This window comes from Heterodontus francisci, chromosome 7 (genome assembly GCF_036365525.1).
Source record: "Heterodontus francisci isolate sHetFra1 chromosome 7, sHetFra1.hap1, whole genome shotgun sequence".
NCBI lineage: Eukaryota > Metazoa > Chordata > Chondrichthyes > Heterodontiformes > Heterodontidae > Heterodontus > Heterodontus francisci.
Genome location: NC_090377.1, coordinates 120,124,065 through 120,137,153, shown reverse-complemented (window position 1 = coordinate 120,137,153; position 13,089 = coordinate 120,124,065). Strand labels below are relative to the sequence as shown.

At 44.0% G+C, this 13,089-nt stretch overlaps 1 protein-coding gene across 1 annotated transcript in view; it reads right to left on the bottom strand.

Annotated features, from left to right (window-relative positions):
• Positions 1 to 12,794, bottom strand: part of LOC137372283 (protein mono-ADP-ribosyltransferase PARP12-like) — a 49,517-nt gene extending 36,723 nt beyond the window's left edge. The window contains exons 1-5 of the mRNA XM_068036042.1: positions 12,385 to 12,794; positions 6,955 to 7,090; positions 5,327 to 5,585; positions 2,861 to 2,962; positions 343 to 466 (exon numbers count right to left, since the gene is read on the bottom strand). Coding sequence (XP_067892143.1) covers positions 343 to 466; positions 2,861 to 2,962; positions 5,327 to 5,585; positions 6,955 to 7,090; positions 12,385 to 12,719 — 956 coding nt within the window. The 5' untranslated portion in view covers positions 12,720 to 12,794. The remainder of the gene's footprint in view (positions 1 to 342; positions 467 to 2,860; positions 2,963 to 5,326; positions 5,586 to 6,954; positions 7,091 to 12,384) is intronic.
• Between the last annotated feature and the right edge of the window lie 295 nt (positions 12,795 to 13,089).

Here is a 13,089-nt window from a genome sequence, read left to right as displayed (position 1 = left end):
CTGCTGAGCAACTGGCCCCATGTTTGGCTGGCAGCTCTTGGAGGTGGGATCCCCGTATTTAAATGGATGGAGATCCCAGTGCCGGAAACTTCGCCTCCGGAAAAACGGAGGATCGTGCTAGGGGCGCAGTCGCAAGAAGGCCGAGGTAGGGTTATAATACTATAACATAATTATAATGTAACATAATATATTAATAAAATACATTATAATATAACATAACTTGTAAAATAAAAAGAGATTTTACAAATCAATCAGAAGGAAAAGAAGCCCAGTAACGAGAGTTTGCATCTGAAAAGGCAAAGTCTTACACAACCCTGCGCTAGGTCCTTATATCAAACTTACCTGCCTATGTTCTTAGGATTACAGTAATCCTTTTCAATCTGCTCCATGTCTGGGAGATCTTTCCAACCTTCCTCATAAACCTGCCATCGATAAGGGAGCTTGAAGTGAACCAGTTTACACCTAGCTGAGTGAAGCACAAATATACAAGATCATTTCAAATGGGTTTCATCTTATTTTCTGGTGATTTTTCCCTTCTATGTATTTTCTAAATTCCTTTTCATGCCCCAGCTTAAAGCTTAATGACTCGAGTTTCCTGGAGTGATAATGTCAAGCAAAAAGCTGATATGTGTGATCTCATGCTGTGTGGAGTAAGATGCTTGATCATTGAAAAATAATTACCTGAGAAATGGCCATTTAGGTGGTCAGGTCTGGGTCTTCTATAAACCATGGACAACCACCCTATCATGGGCTCCGTCTCATCTATTTACTGTCCCGAACAAAAGATCTGCTTATATTCATTGATCATCAAAAGATATTTATTAAAATGTCTTACACACCTTGGCTCAGTGATCGCAATCTTAGTCAGAAGATCATAGGTTAAGCTAGACTCAGGGCTCAAGTGCACTCTTTCAAAGAGCGTGCACAGACACGATGGGCCGAATGGCTTCCTTTTGCACTATTGAGTCCATTAAAATTGAGGAGCCACTTTCACTGGAAGCTGTTCCATAGCACAAAGAGACAACTGTATGTTTGGATAGCTGTTGAGTGCTTTATATACGAGGTAGGCCCAGAATACAACTTCAGACCAAACTGTGGCCTTTGGATGTGGGGACACAGGGTCAAACTGGTGAAATTGGGACTGATGCTAGAATGTTCTTCACACAAAGTGTGATCAACATCTGGGGTGGACTTAAGTACTGCAGGCAAAACTCCTGGAATTGTTTAACAAGCAGCTGAATGCTGTGATGAGGAAGATCTAAGGTCTTTGTAGATAGATAAGGTGTTTAGCGTCCTTGATAGTGGATAAATCACTTGGCCCGTATGAAAGGTATGCCAGGCTGTTAAGGGAAGCAAGGGAAGGAATAGCGGAGGCTCTGACCATCATTTTTCAATCCTCTCTGGCTACAGGTATGGTGCCGGAGGACTGGAGGACAGCTAAAATTATACCGTTATTTAAAAAAGGGAGGAAGGATATACAAAGGAATTACAGGTCAGTCAGCCTTACCTTGATGATGGGCAAATTATTGGAAAAGTATAAATCATCATTTAGAGAAGCACAGATTAATCAAGGATAGTCAGCATGGATTTGTTAAAGGAAGGTCGTGTCTGACTAACTTGATGGAATTTTCTGAGAAGGTAACAAGGAGGATCGATGAGGGTAGTATATTTGATGGGTGGTAGTGGCAGAAACTCTCATTGCATTTACAAAACACTTGGATATTTCCTTCCAGGCAGTGTGTTCCAGACCCCCACCAGCCTATGGCTGAAAAATTGCTCAACTCTCCTCTAATCCTTCTACCAATTAATTAAATCTATGCTCCTGGCTACTGACCACTGCCAGCTGAAATAGGTCCTTCTTATCCACTCCATCACAGTCCCTCATAACTTTATACACCTCAATTTAATCTCCCCTCAGTCTTCTCTGTTCCAAAGAAAACAAACCCAGCCTATTCCATCTTTCCTCCTAACTAAAGTTCTCCAGACCAGGCAACTTCCTTGAAGTCTCTTCTGTACCCTCTCCAGTATGATCCTTCCTGTAATGTTGTGACCAGAACTGTACATGGTACTCTAGCTGTGGTCGAACTAATATTTTATACAGTTCCATCATAACCTCTCTGCTCTGTGCCTCGGCTGTAACCTACAGGGCTAAGGGCCACTAGCTGGAAGGTGGAATTAGACTGGATAACTCTCTTGACTGGCATAGATACAATGGGCCAAATGACCTCCTTCTGTGCCGTATATCTTTCTATGTTGCTATTTCTAGATGAGCCAAGATGGGCAGATTGGCCTTCATCATGCCTAGTGATCTGGCGACCTCCAATATTCAACCCTGCCAGTTCTGTTAAACAAGTCCATTACTCGGTGAGGAACGAAGAGTTTATTCTAATCTCCAGTTTTAATTGTATCTTATTAGGTTTGACTCAGGATCCTTCAGTTTTGTGCTCATGGCCTAACTTACAGTTTGCTACCCCATTAAAAAGAAGGACTTTCATTTATACAGCACATTTCATGACTTCAGGACATCACAACAAATGAAATACTTCTTGAACTGTAGTCACTGTTGTAATGCATGAAATGCGGCAGCCAATTTGTGCACAGCAAGATCCCACAAACAGCAATGAGATAATGACCAGATAATCTGCTTTAATGAAGTTGGTTGAGGGATAAATATTGGCCAGGGCACCGGGGATAATTCTCCTGTGCTTCATCGAAATAGTGCCACGGGATCTTTTACATGGGAAACAAGCTCAAATCTGCAAGTTTCTCCTCATAATGTTGAGCCCTGAGGTTCAGAATCATCTCCAGCACCCAACTTTATTCCCCTTTCCAACACATCAACCAGCTGAGGTCTCAGTACCTTTAAAGGAGCAGTGCTTCCTGAGAAAGAATAGGCAGATCTCCTCACTGTCCATGTTGCTGTTGGAGTTACTGGAGGAGTGGCTGGGTGACAGCCCCTTATCTGGAACGAAATGGAGAAATCACATGTTACTTTTGGTACTATCTGTTTAAGATGTTTAATGAATGCAGAACATAACAACTATACCAACATAGACTCATCCAACGCAAAAAAAGGCCATTCGGATCATTGTGCCCGTGCTTCTCTGAAAGAGCTATTCAATTAGTCCCATGCCTCTGCTCTTTCCCCACAGCCCTGCAAATTTTTCCTTCTTAAATATTTTTCCAATTCCCGTTTGAAAGTTACTACTGAATATGCTTCCACCTCCCTTTCAGGCAGTACATTCCAGATCATAACAACACACTGTGTTAAAAAAAAAACCTTCATCTCCCCTCTGGTTCTTTCACCAATTATCTTAATTCTTTGGTTACTGACCATTCTATCATTGAAAACAGTTTCTCCTTATTTACTCTTTAATAGAGGTGTTCAAAATTATGACATATACCCTTATCCCTCTTTGCTGTGAGGAGAACAGCCCCAGTTTCTCCAATCTCTCCAAGAGACTGAAGTCCCTCATCCCTGGTACCATTCTGGTAGATCTTCACTGCAGATTGAGCACACCATGCCTGGCTTCAAACTATCAGAGCATCACAGACATCAACAACAAACACAGATAAACAGGATTACAGACAAATTCAAAACTGAGCAGTTACTCAGCCTTTGCATCTACTGACAAAACTGTGCAGAGGACAGATAACGAGGAAAAAAAGGAATGGTCACCGAGATGTACAAAGAATGAAAGAAAGTCAATTATAGCGTTATAAAGCTAGGTTGAAGCCAAGGGAGGTGAGAGATAAGCACTTACCTTAGATTCACAAATCAAATGAGATTTAAAAGGCCATCTCATTGTCACTTGGTCAAGATTCAGTGACTGAGGAATTAAAACAATGACGCCAATTAAAAGTATAGCTTGGTTCAGCTGAGACAGAATTTAATTGTCTCTGCTCCAGGTAAAGAGCTCAGATAACACCACACCAAAGAAATGTGATGTAGTTTCCAGCTGATTACAAAATAAGATCAATGAGATGACCAAGAAAACAATCTAAAGAGGCTTCAAACTAGTGTTGCCAACCCTTCAGGATTGTCCAGGAGTCTCCAGGGATTAAAGATTAATCTCCCGGATACTATTCGTTCAGAGCAACCCCAAGAGTAAAATCATAAAGGCACTAAATATTGTGCATTTTAAAAATTTTCTTTCAACACATTTGTTTTATCAGTTTGAATCAGACATGGGAATAAAGGCAGTTTGACTGACAGTCAAGAATCATCCAATCAGGGAATAAGGAGACTGTTCACTTTCTGATTGGTGCATTGCAGGTAGGGGGCGGGTTAAGCAACCAATGGGGGCCAGGCAGTTAGAGGGAGGTGGTCATGTGATGATACCTCCAGGAATATGTCCAAACAGAGTTGGCAACACTAGTTTTAATTGAAAGACAGTGAAGAGGACAGAGATCGGTCAGGAAACCCAGAATGGTCTTGATGTTTACGAGAATCACAGCCCTGAAATCCTGGATGTAAGATAAGGCAATAAACATCTGGCAGGGCACCAACTCCTCTGCACCTCTCCAGCACTCTGAAAACCCCAGGTACAAACAGCATCATTGTGTAAATGAGACTTAGCTGAGTAAGCTATGCTCCTCAGTCATCGACATGTGAACACGGATCCCAGTCACTGCCAGGCAAATATTTTTCCACTCCTCCCCTTTTAACTGTTAACATAAGTTCAACTATGATGCAACCTCCTTGACTGTTTTGGACAGCAATGTTAGGAGCATTGGGACAGTGGCTGCATTAAAAATAAGAAATTAAATAGTTGAAGAGTTTGTAATTAAATCATTTTCAGTGAGTGTCTGAAATCATCTTAGGTCATGGAACAGAAAAGAAAGATTTGCATTTATATAGTGCCTTTCATGACCTCAGGATGTCCAAAACTGCTTTGTAGCAAATTAGTTACTTTTGAAGTGTAGTCACTGTTGTAATGTAGGAAATTGTGCACAGCAAATCTGCAAAAACAGCAGTGTAATAGTGGCTTTGGTTAATGGATAAATATTGGACAAGACACAGGGGATAACTCCCTTGCTTTTCTTCGAAATAGCACCAGGGAATCTTTTACACCCCACCTGAGAGAGCAGACAAGGCCTCAGTTTAATGTCTCATCCAAACGACATCCCTTCCAGGAGTGCAGCACTCCCTCACTACTGCACTAAAGTATCAGCCCACATTATGGGCTCAAGTCCCTGGAGTGGGGCTCGAACCCATGATGTTCTGACTTCAAAGTGAGAGTGCTACCAACTGAACCACCTTTAAAGTTGGGGACAGGGGAATAAAACAAGTGAAAATTCAATGGGAATCAAAACTGCGTTTTACCTTTCTCATCAGCAGGCTCCCATCTCCTGATTTCATAGATGTTACGATATACAGATGGCAGGTCACAGATCAATTCTATGTTCAATCTGTGATTCTCCAGCAATTTCCGGCTTTCCAGGAAACTGTGGGATCGCCCACACTGGCTTCTGAGTGGACAGGCATCCAGAATAAACTGAAGACAGATGTGAAGCTTCTTGCAAGACTGCTTGAAGCTGCAAGAGCCATAGGGACCATTCCCGTTGTTGTAAAAGGTACAGACCTGAAAAGAGAAGATATCATCTCATGTTTATTTGTCACCTTCCTCTGTCTAGGACTTGTCTCTGTCCACCATTTTTTGCCTATAATAGTTGCCAACTCTTGGGATGCTCACAGGGAGTCCTGACAAAGCAGGGAGTCAAAAGGAAGGACAACATTATTTCTTCTGCCTTCTTTGTTGGAAAGTACCTAGTTCCTACACAGCACGCACCGGACACCAGCAATATGAACATATGGACAATGACAGACAGGAACAGATCCTCTAGCCCATTCAGCTTGCCCCACACAACTGCAATGCCTTCAGCATCATGAGGTGTACATTACGCACACCACCTGCAACCAGATTGTCCTCACTGTTTTATGTTGCAAGTCCGTAACATAGGCCAATCCAAGAAATGCTGTAAATAAATCTGCACGGGGCAGCACTGATTTAACTAATGCTGTAATGCCCTTTTGAACTAGGCCTCAAATGAGGACATTTACTTTTCAAACGTTCTGCCCCTTTAAGACAAAGCTGCACTTGCTGAATGTAACCCAAGCGATGGTAAGGACACTACAATTGGCTTCAGTCCCTCTGAAGTAGAGAGGAGGTAGAGAAACAAACATTGCTAGCCAACGTTTTGCGCTCTTAATCGCTACATTGCCTAGAATCAGACTGCACAAAAGGAGGTCATTCGACCCATCATGCTTTTACCAGCTCTTTGAAATACCCACTGCCCCTGCCCTTTACCTAATTTTTTCTTTTTCAAGTGTTTATCCAATTCCCTTTTGAAAGTCACTTCTGCTTCCACTGCCCTTTCTGCAAATGCATTCCACATCATAACAACTCAGTGTGTAAAAAAAAAATCTCATCTTATCCCGTGTTCTTTTGCTAATTACCTTCAATCTGTGTCCTCTGGTTACTGACCATCCTACCAATGGAAACTGTTTCTCTCAATCTACTCAATTAAAATCCTTCATAATTTTGAACACCTCTCTTAAAACTCCTCTTAACCTTCTTTGCTCTGAGGAGAACAATCCCAGCTTCTCCAGTCTCTCCACATAACTGAAGTCTTTCATCCTTGGTACCATTCTAGTAAATCTCCTTTGCACCCTCTCCAAGGCCTTGACATCCTTCTTCAAGTGCGGTGCCCAGAATTGGACACAATACTCCAGCTGAGGCCTAACTTGTGATTTACAGAGTCCAATCCTTTTATTTGTGAAGAGGAATTTCCTGGCACCAGTCCTAAATTTGTCTATCATTCATTTGAACATTAACCCACTGTCCTAGTTTAATTTGAAGCAATGTCCCTGATTTATCTTATCTATCCCAATTATTTAACTTTATAACCTGTAAGAGGTTCCCCTCTCAGCCTGCTTCTTTCGTATCCTACCTCAGGCAGCAGGGTGGGATCATTCTGTAGCAGAAGCTGACGCAGTTCTTTGATGTCCAGATTGCGAAGTCCATTAGCAGTCAAGATGGCATCATTGTGTGGGGATTTGATGTCGTGCAAATATGTGCAGGGTTTTCTGAAACAAATAAAGGACGTTCAAGAAACTTACATAACCTTAGCTGGTTTAATAATCTGGCTGCTGTTTATAATGTGAAATGGGGTTACAGTTAGAGCCTTATAACACACCCCATCTATCACACTTTAGCACAAGCTGCATCCTAATCTCTGTCTGAACCCTATTTTTCCTGTCTCCCTCCCTAGTCACTCTCTCAGGCTGAACCAGCTTACTGTGCTATGAACTGTGCTTACAACTGAGCCAAGTAGTCCCACAAATGATGAATATAAGAAATAGGAGCAGCAGCAGACCATTCAGCCCTTCAAGCCTGCTCTGCCATTCAATGAGATCATGGCTGATCTTTTACTTCAACACCATTTTCCTGCACTATGCCCGTGTCCCTTGATGTTTTTAATATGTAGAAATCTATCAATCTCAGTCTTGAACATACTCAACGACTGAGCCTCCACAGCCCTCTGGGGCAGAGCATTCCAAAGATTCACCACCCTCTAAGTGAAGAAGTTCCTCCTCATCTCAGTCCTAAATGGCCTGCCCCTTATTCTGAGACTGTGTCCCCTGGTTCTAGACTCCCCAGCCAGGGGATACATCCTTCATGCATCAACCCTGTCGAGCCCTGTAAGAATTTTGTATGTTTGAATGAGATCACCTCTCAATCTTCTGAACTCCAAAGAATAAAGGCCCAGTCTATTTAATCTTTCCTCATAGGCCAATCCCTCCATCCCAGGAATTAGTTTGCTGAACCTTTGTTGCAAAGCTCTGTAGCCTTGTCACATTCAGTCAAAGCAGCTCCATGGACATCAAAAGGAAAACCCTTCAATAGATGGGGTCACACCTGATGCAATGGAAGATGGTCATGGTTAGCAGAAGCTGGCCATCACAGCCTCAGGACATTGCTACAGGAATTCTTCACTGACATCCTCAGTCCAACCACCTTCAGCTGCTTCATGAAATACATTCCCGTTGCCAGGTCAGGAGTGCAGCTGCTCACTGACGATGTCAGCCTGGAGTGGAACCCGGATAATACTGAGACTTGGGCTGACGTGGCAGATATCATTTGCACCATATTAGTGCCAAGGATTGGTCACCTTGAACAAAAGATAGCCCAGCCACCTCCCCATAATCTTTACTGGTGTTGCCATTGCTGAATCCTGGGATTCTCACCATGTATTGGGATGGGTGCAGCTCCAAAAACACTCAATCTCAACACCAGCCTGGACAGAGTAGTTCACTTGATCGGTGCCCCAGCTACTGAACCCAATATCCACGCCTCTACCACCAATGCATTGTGCCTGCAGTAATTACAAACTACAGGATGTACTGCAGCAACTCAGCAAGGTTACTTGTGCAGCACCTTCCTCCTCTGTGATTTCCACTCTTGCCTCAGCCCATCAGCTGCTGAGACCCTCATCCATGCGTGTTACCGCTAGATTCAACTATTCCAATGATCTTCTGGCTGGCCACCCAGCCTCAACCCTCTGCAAACTTCAGCTCTTCCAAAACTTTGCTGCTCATATCCTAACTCACACTGACTGCCTATTTCCACCTCCATAACATTGCTCGAATCCAGCCCTGCCTCAGCTCATCTGCTGTTGAAACCCTCATCCATGCCTTTGTTACCTCCAAACTTGACTAATCCAGTACATTCCTGGCCGACCTCCCACATTCAACCCTCCTCAAACTTGAGGTTATGCAAAATACTGCTGCTCGTGTCCGAACTCGCACCAAGTTCCATCTACGCTTGCTAACCTACACTGGCTCCTGGTCCCGCAACACCTTCATTTTAAAATTCCAATTCTCACGTTCAAACTGTTCCATGGTCTCGTCCCTATCTTTATAACCTCCTCCAGCCCGACATCCCTTTGAGAACTCTGTGTCTAAAATTATGGCCTCTTGTACATCCCATGTTTCTTTTACCCCACCGTCGGTGGCTGTGCCTTCAATGCCTAAACTCTGTAATTTCCTCCCTAAACCTCTCCACTTCTCTATCTCTCTCTCCTACTTTAAGATGCTTCTTAAAACCTACCTCTTTGACCAAGCTTTTGGTCACCTGGCCTCATATCTCTTTATATGACTCTGTCAAATTCTGTCTGATTATGCTCCTGTGAAATGCCTTGGGACTTTATGACTACATTAAAGGTGCAATATAAATGCAGGTTATAACTGTTGCACCTAGAAGAACAAGAGCAGCAATGTTGTGGTTCAAATGTCACCTCCAGGTTTCATTCCAAACCACATATCACCCTGACTTGAACATATGTCGCTGTTCCTTTACCATTGCTGGATCAACATGGTGGAATTTGTTGCCTGATACTATTGTGGGAGTCTCATTACCACGAGGACTGCAACGGCTTAAGGAGCAGACCCACCATCTTAGAACAACTGAGAGGTGGGCAATAAGATGAAGAAGAAAAGAAGGGCATATGGCAGATGTCAGGTTGATAATACAAGTGAGAACCAGGCTGAATATAGAAGAGGGGAAGTGAAAGAGGAATAAGACAGGCCAAGGGAAAGTATGAGAAGAGACTGGAAGCTAACATAAAAGGGAATCCAAAAGTTTTCGATAGGCTGCTAAAGTCATAGTAAAAGAGGAGGTGGCTGAGATACTAGATGGGCTAAAAATTGATAAAGAGGAGGTATTAGAAAATCTGACTGCACTTAATGTTCATAAGTCACCAGGACAAATGGGATGCATCTGTGGGTGCTGAGGGAAGTAAGAGTAGAAATTGCAGAGGCACTGGCCATAATCTTTCAATCCTTCTTTAAATAGAGGGGTAGTGCCAGAGGACAGGAAAATTACTAATTTTACACCATTGTTCAAAAAAGGTGTAAGGATAAACCCAGCAATGACAGGCCATTCAGTTTAACCTTGGTGGTGGGAAAGCTTTTAGAAACAATAATCCAGGACAAAATTAACAGTTCACTTGGACAAGTGTAAATTAATTCAAGAAAACCAGCATGGATTTGTTAAAGGCAAATGTTTAACCAACTTGATTGAGTTTTTTGATGAGGTAACAGAGAGGGTTGATGAGGTTAATGCAGTTCTTGTGGTGTCTAAGGACTTCCAAAAGGCGTTTGATAAAGTGCCAGCACATTTGAAGCCCATGGGAATAAAACGGACAGTAGCAGTATTTATACGAAGTTGGCTGAGTGACAGGAAATGGAGAGTAGCAGTGAACGGTTGTTCTTCAGACTGGAGGAAGGTGTACAGCGGTGTGCCCCAGAGGTCAGTATTAGGATCACTAGACTTGGTGTCCAGGGCACAATTTCAAAATTTGCAGATGACACAAAACTTGGAAGTATTGTGAACAGTCAGAAGGATAATGATAGACTCCAAGAGGGCATAGATGCTGTTGGAATGGGTGGGCACGTAGCAGATGAAATTTAATGTAGTAAAGTGTGAAATGATACATTTTGGTAGGAAGAATAAGGAGAGGCAATAGAAAACAAAGGGTACAATTCTAACGGGGTTGCAGGAAGAGAGAGACCTGGGGGTATATCTGCACAAATTATTGAAGGTGGCAAGGCAGTTTGAGAAAGTGGTTGAAATGGGATCCTGGGGTTTATAGAGGCATAGGCTGTGATTTTATGGGACCTCCCTGAGGCGAGGTCCGAGGCAGGTGGCCCCATAGAATTGCGACAGGAAGTGGGGGGGGGGGGGGGGGTCCTTTGCCAAGGGATTTTGTTGGGGCGGGATAGGACGACGATGGCCTTCCTGCCTAGAGGCAAGTTGATGCCCTTAAGTGTACTATTAACAGCCATTTAAGGGCCTCTTCCCACTGCGCTGGGATCTAATCAGCGGCAGGGGGGTGGGGGGGGGGGGGGGGTGTGGAGAAAAGAGGTGCCTCCGCCACGTGGGGAGGCCACCTTATAAAATAAGTTGCCCTCCCTGTGGGTTTGGGGGGGGTTCCTCCTTCGTGGGCAATCTGTGGATCACAGAGGACCCCCGCTGGCAAAAACTATAACTCCATGGCTCCATCTCCCCTGGATTTCATGCCCACCCTCCCTTGGTTGTGTCTTCTGGACTGGCCCCGGCGACCCCACCTCACTTACCTGAAGTCCAGGGTTCCAGCATTGGACCTGGGTCCAAGGCCTCTGCAGTACCAGCAGTGGCCACTGCGAGCATAAAACAACAGGGGATCGCTCTGACGTGGGGGGGGTGGGGGGGAGACACGAAATGGCCAAGGCGGCGTCCCATTTATCGTTTCGACCTGGCGCTGGGAGCCCCGCAGTCTCCACAAAATCCAGCCCATAGAGTACAGAAGCATGAAAAAGTTATGTTGAACCTTGATAAAACACTGGTTTGGCCTCAGCTGGAGTACTGTGTCCAATTCTAGGCGGAAGGATGTGAAGTCTTTCGAGAGGGTGCAGAAAAGATTTATGAGAATGGTGCCAGGGATGAAGGACTTCAGTTACAAGGATAGATTGAAGAAGCTGGGGTTGTTCTCCTGAGAGAAGGTTTAGTTTAGTTTAGAGATACAGCACTGAAACAGGCCCTTCGTCCCACCGAGTCTGTGCCGACCATCAACCACCCATTTATACTAATCCTACACTAATCCCATATTCCTACCACATCCCCACCTGTCCCTATATATTTCCCTACCACCTACCTATACTAGGGGCAATTTATAATAGCCAATTAACCTATCAACCTGCAAGTCTTTGGTATGTGGGAGGAAACCGGAGCACCCGGAGGAAACCCACACAGACACAGGGAGAACTTGCAAACTCCGCACAGGCAGTACCCAGAATCGAACCCGGGTCCCTGGAGCTGTGAGGCTGCGGTGCTAACCACTGCGCCACTGTGGTTGAGAGGAGATTTAATAGATGTGTTCAAAATCATGAGGGATCAAGACAGAGAAATTGTTCTCATTGGTGGAAGGGTTGCAAAGCACAGGACAAAGATTGGCAAAAGAACGACATGAGGAAAACCTTTTTTTTTACTCAGTTCGTGGTTAGGGGACTCAAAGGACAAAATGGCCACCTTTTGTGTTGTAACCATTCCATGATTCTATTATTGCCGGCCTTGCCCACATCCCACAAACAAATAGAAAAGAACCCGCCCAATGTATGACTTGCAGGCTAGGTGTAACCAGATCTTCTGGTCGACAAGAACAAGATTTAATTGGATAAATAATAGCAGCTGACTCACGGATTCTGGACTCTCATTTAAAGGACTGGTAACAGTAACTTTCTAAAGCCTGTGCAACATCATGATTTACAAACCAGGCTGTACAGCAGATAACACGGCTGGGTATTATTGTTCTTCAGAAAGAAGAGTTCCCTTACACACTCACTGCGTTTTGGATGATCTACAGTCGTCGTAGATAAAACGGTGGCATAGATGTAGCTTGTTGCAGCCCTCACAGTCCCTCTTGGGATAGTTCTTGCACAGTCTGACCGAGGTGACAGCGATGACCAAACTGTCTGGAGTCAGATTGGACCCCAGTAGTGCAGCTCCTGATCCTTTCACCACAGCGAAGTACTCAGTGTTGTACAGGACCCGGTTTATGTCCATCTCAGAGACACTGAAATGGCTGGCAATATCCCTCTGGATGGTGTTATAATCCAGAGACCCCTGGTTAGCACAGAGGGTCTTGAGGCTGAATTCTGTAATAATCTGTTGCGACATTTCTCCTCGTGTTTTATTTACCTCTTCTGCTTTTCAATTCAAGGCGTGTTTAACAAAAGACTTGTGAGACACGGAATCCTAGAAACGAAACTGAAACAAGGAGATTTACTGGCTGTTAACAGTTGTGCCAAACCCAATGAACTTGAGTCAGACGGCTGTCATTTTAACCATTCAATCACTAGATTCCCTTTTATCAATTTTCCCCTTAGTTCCTGAAAGTGTTGACTCTTGCACAGTGCAAAAAAAGTGCCAGAGGCTATGCTACCTTATGTGAGCCTAGATTGTGAGTGTGTCAGCTATTTGACTGTGGGGGTACCACAATCAAGCCTGTTCTTGTCCTCACCTAGCAGATGTGTCTACTTTCCACCAA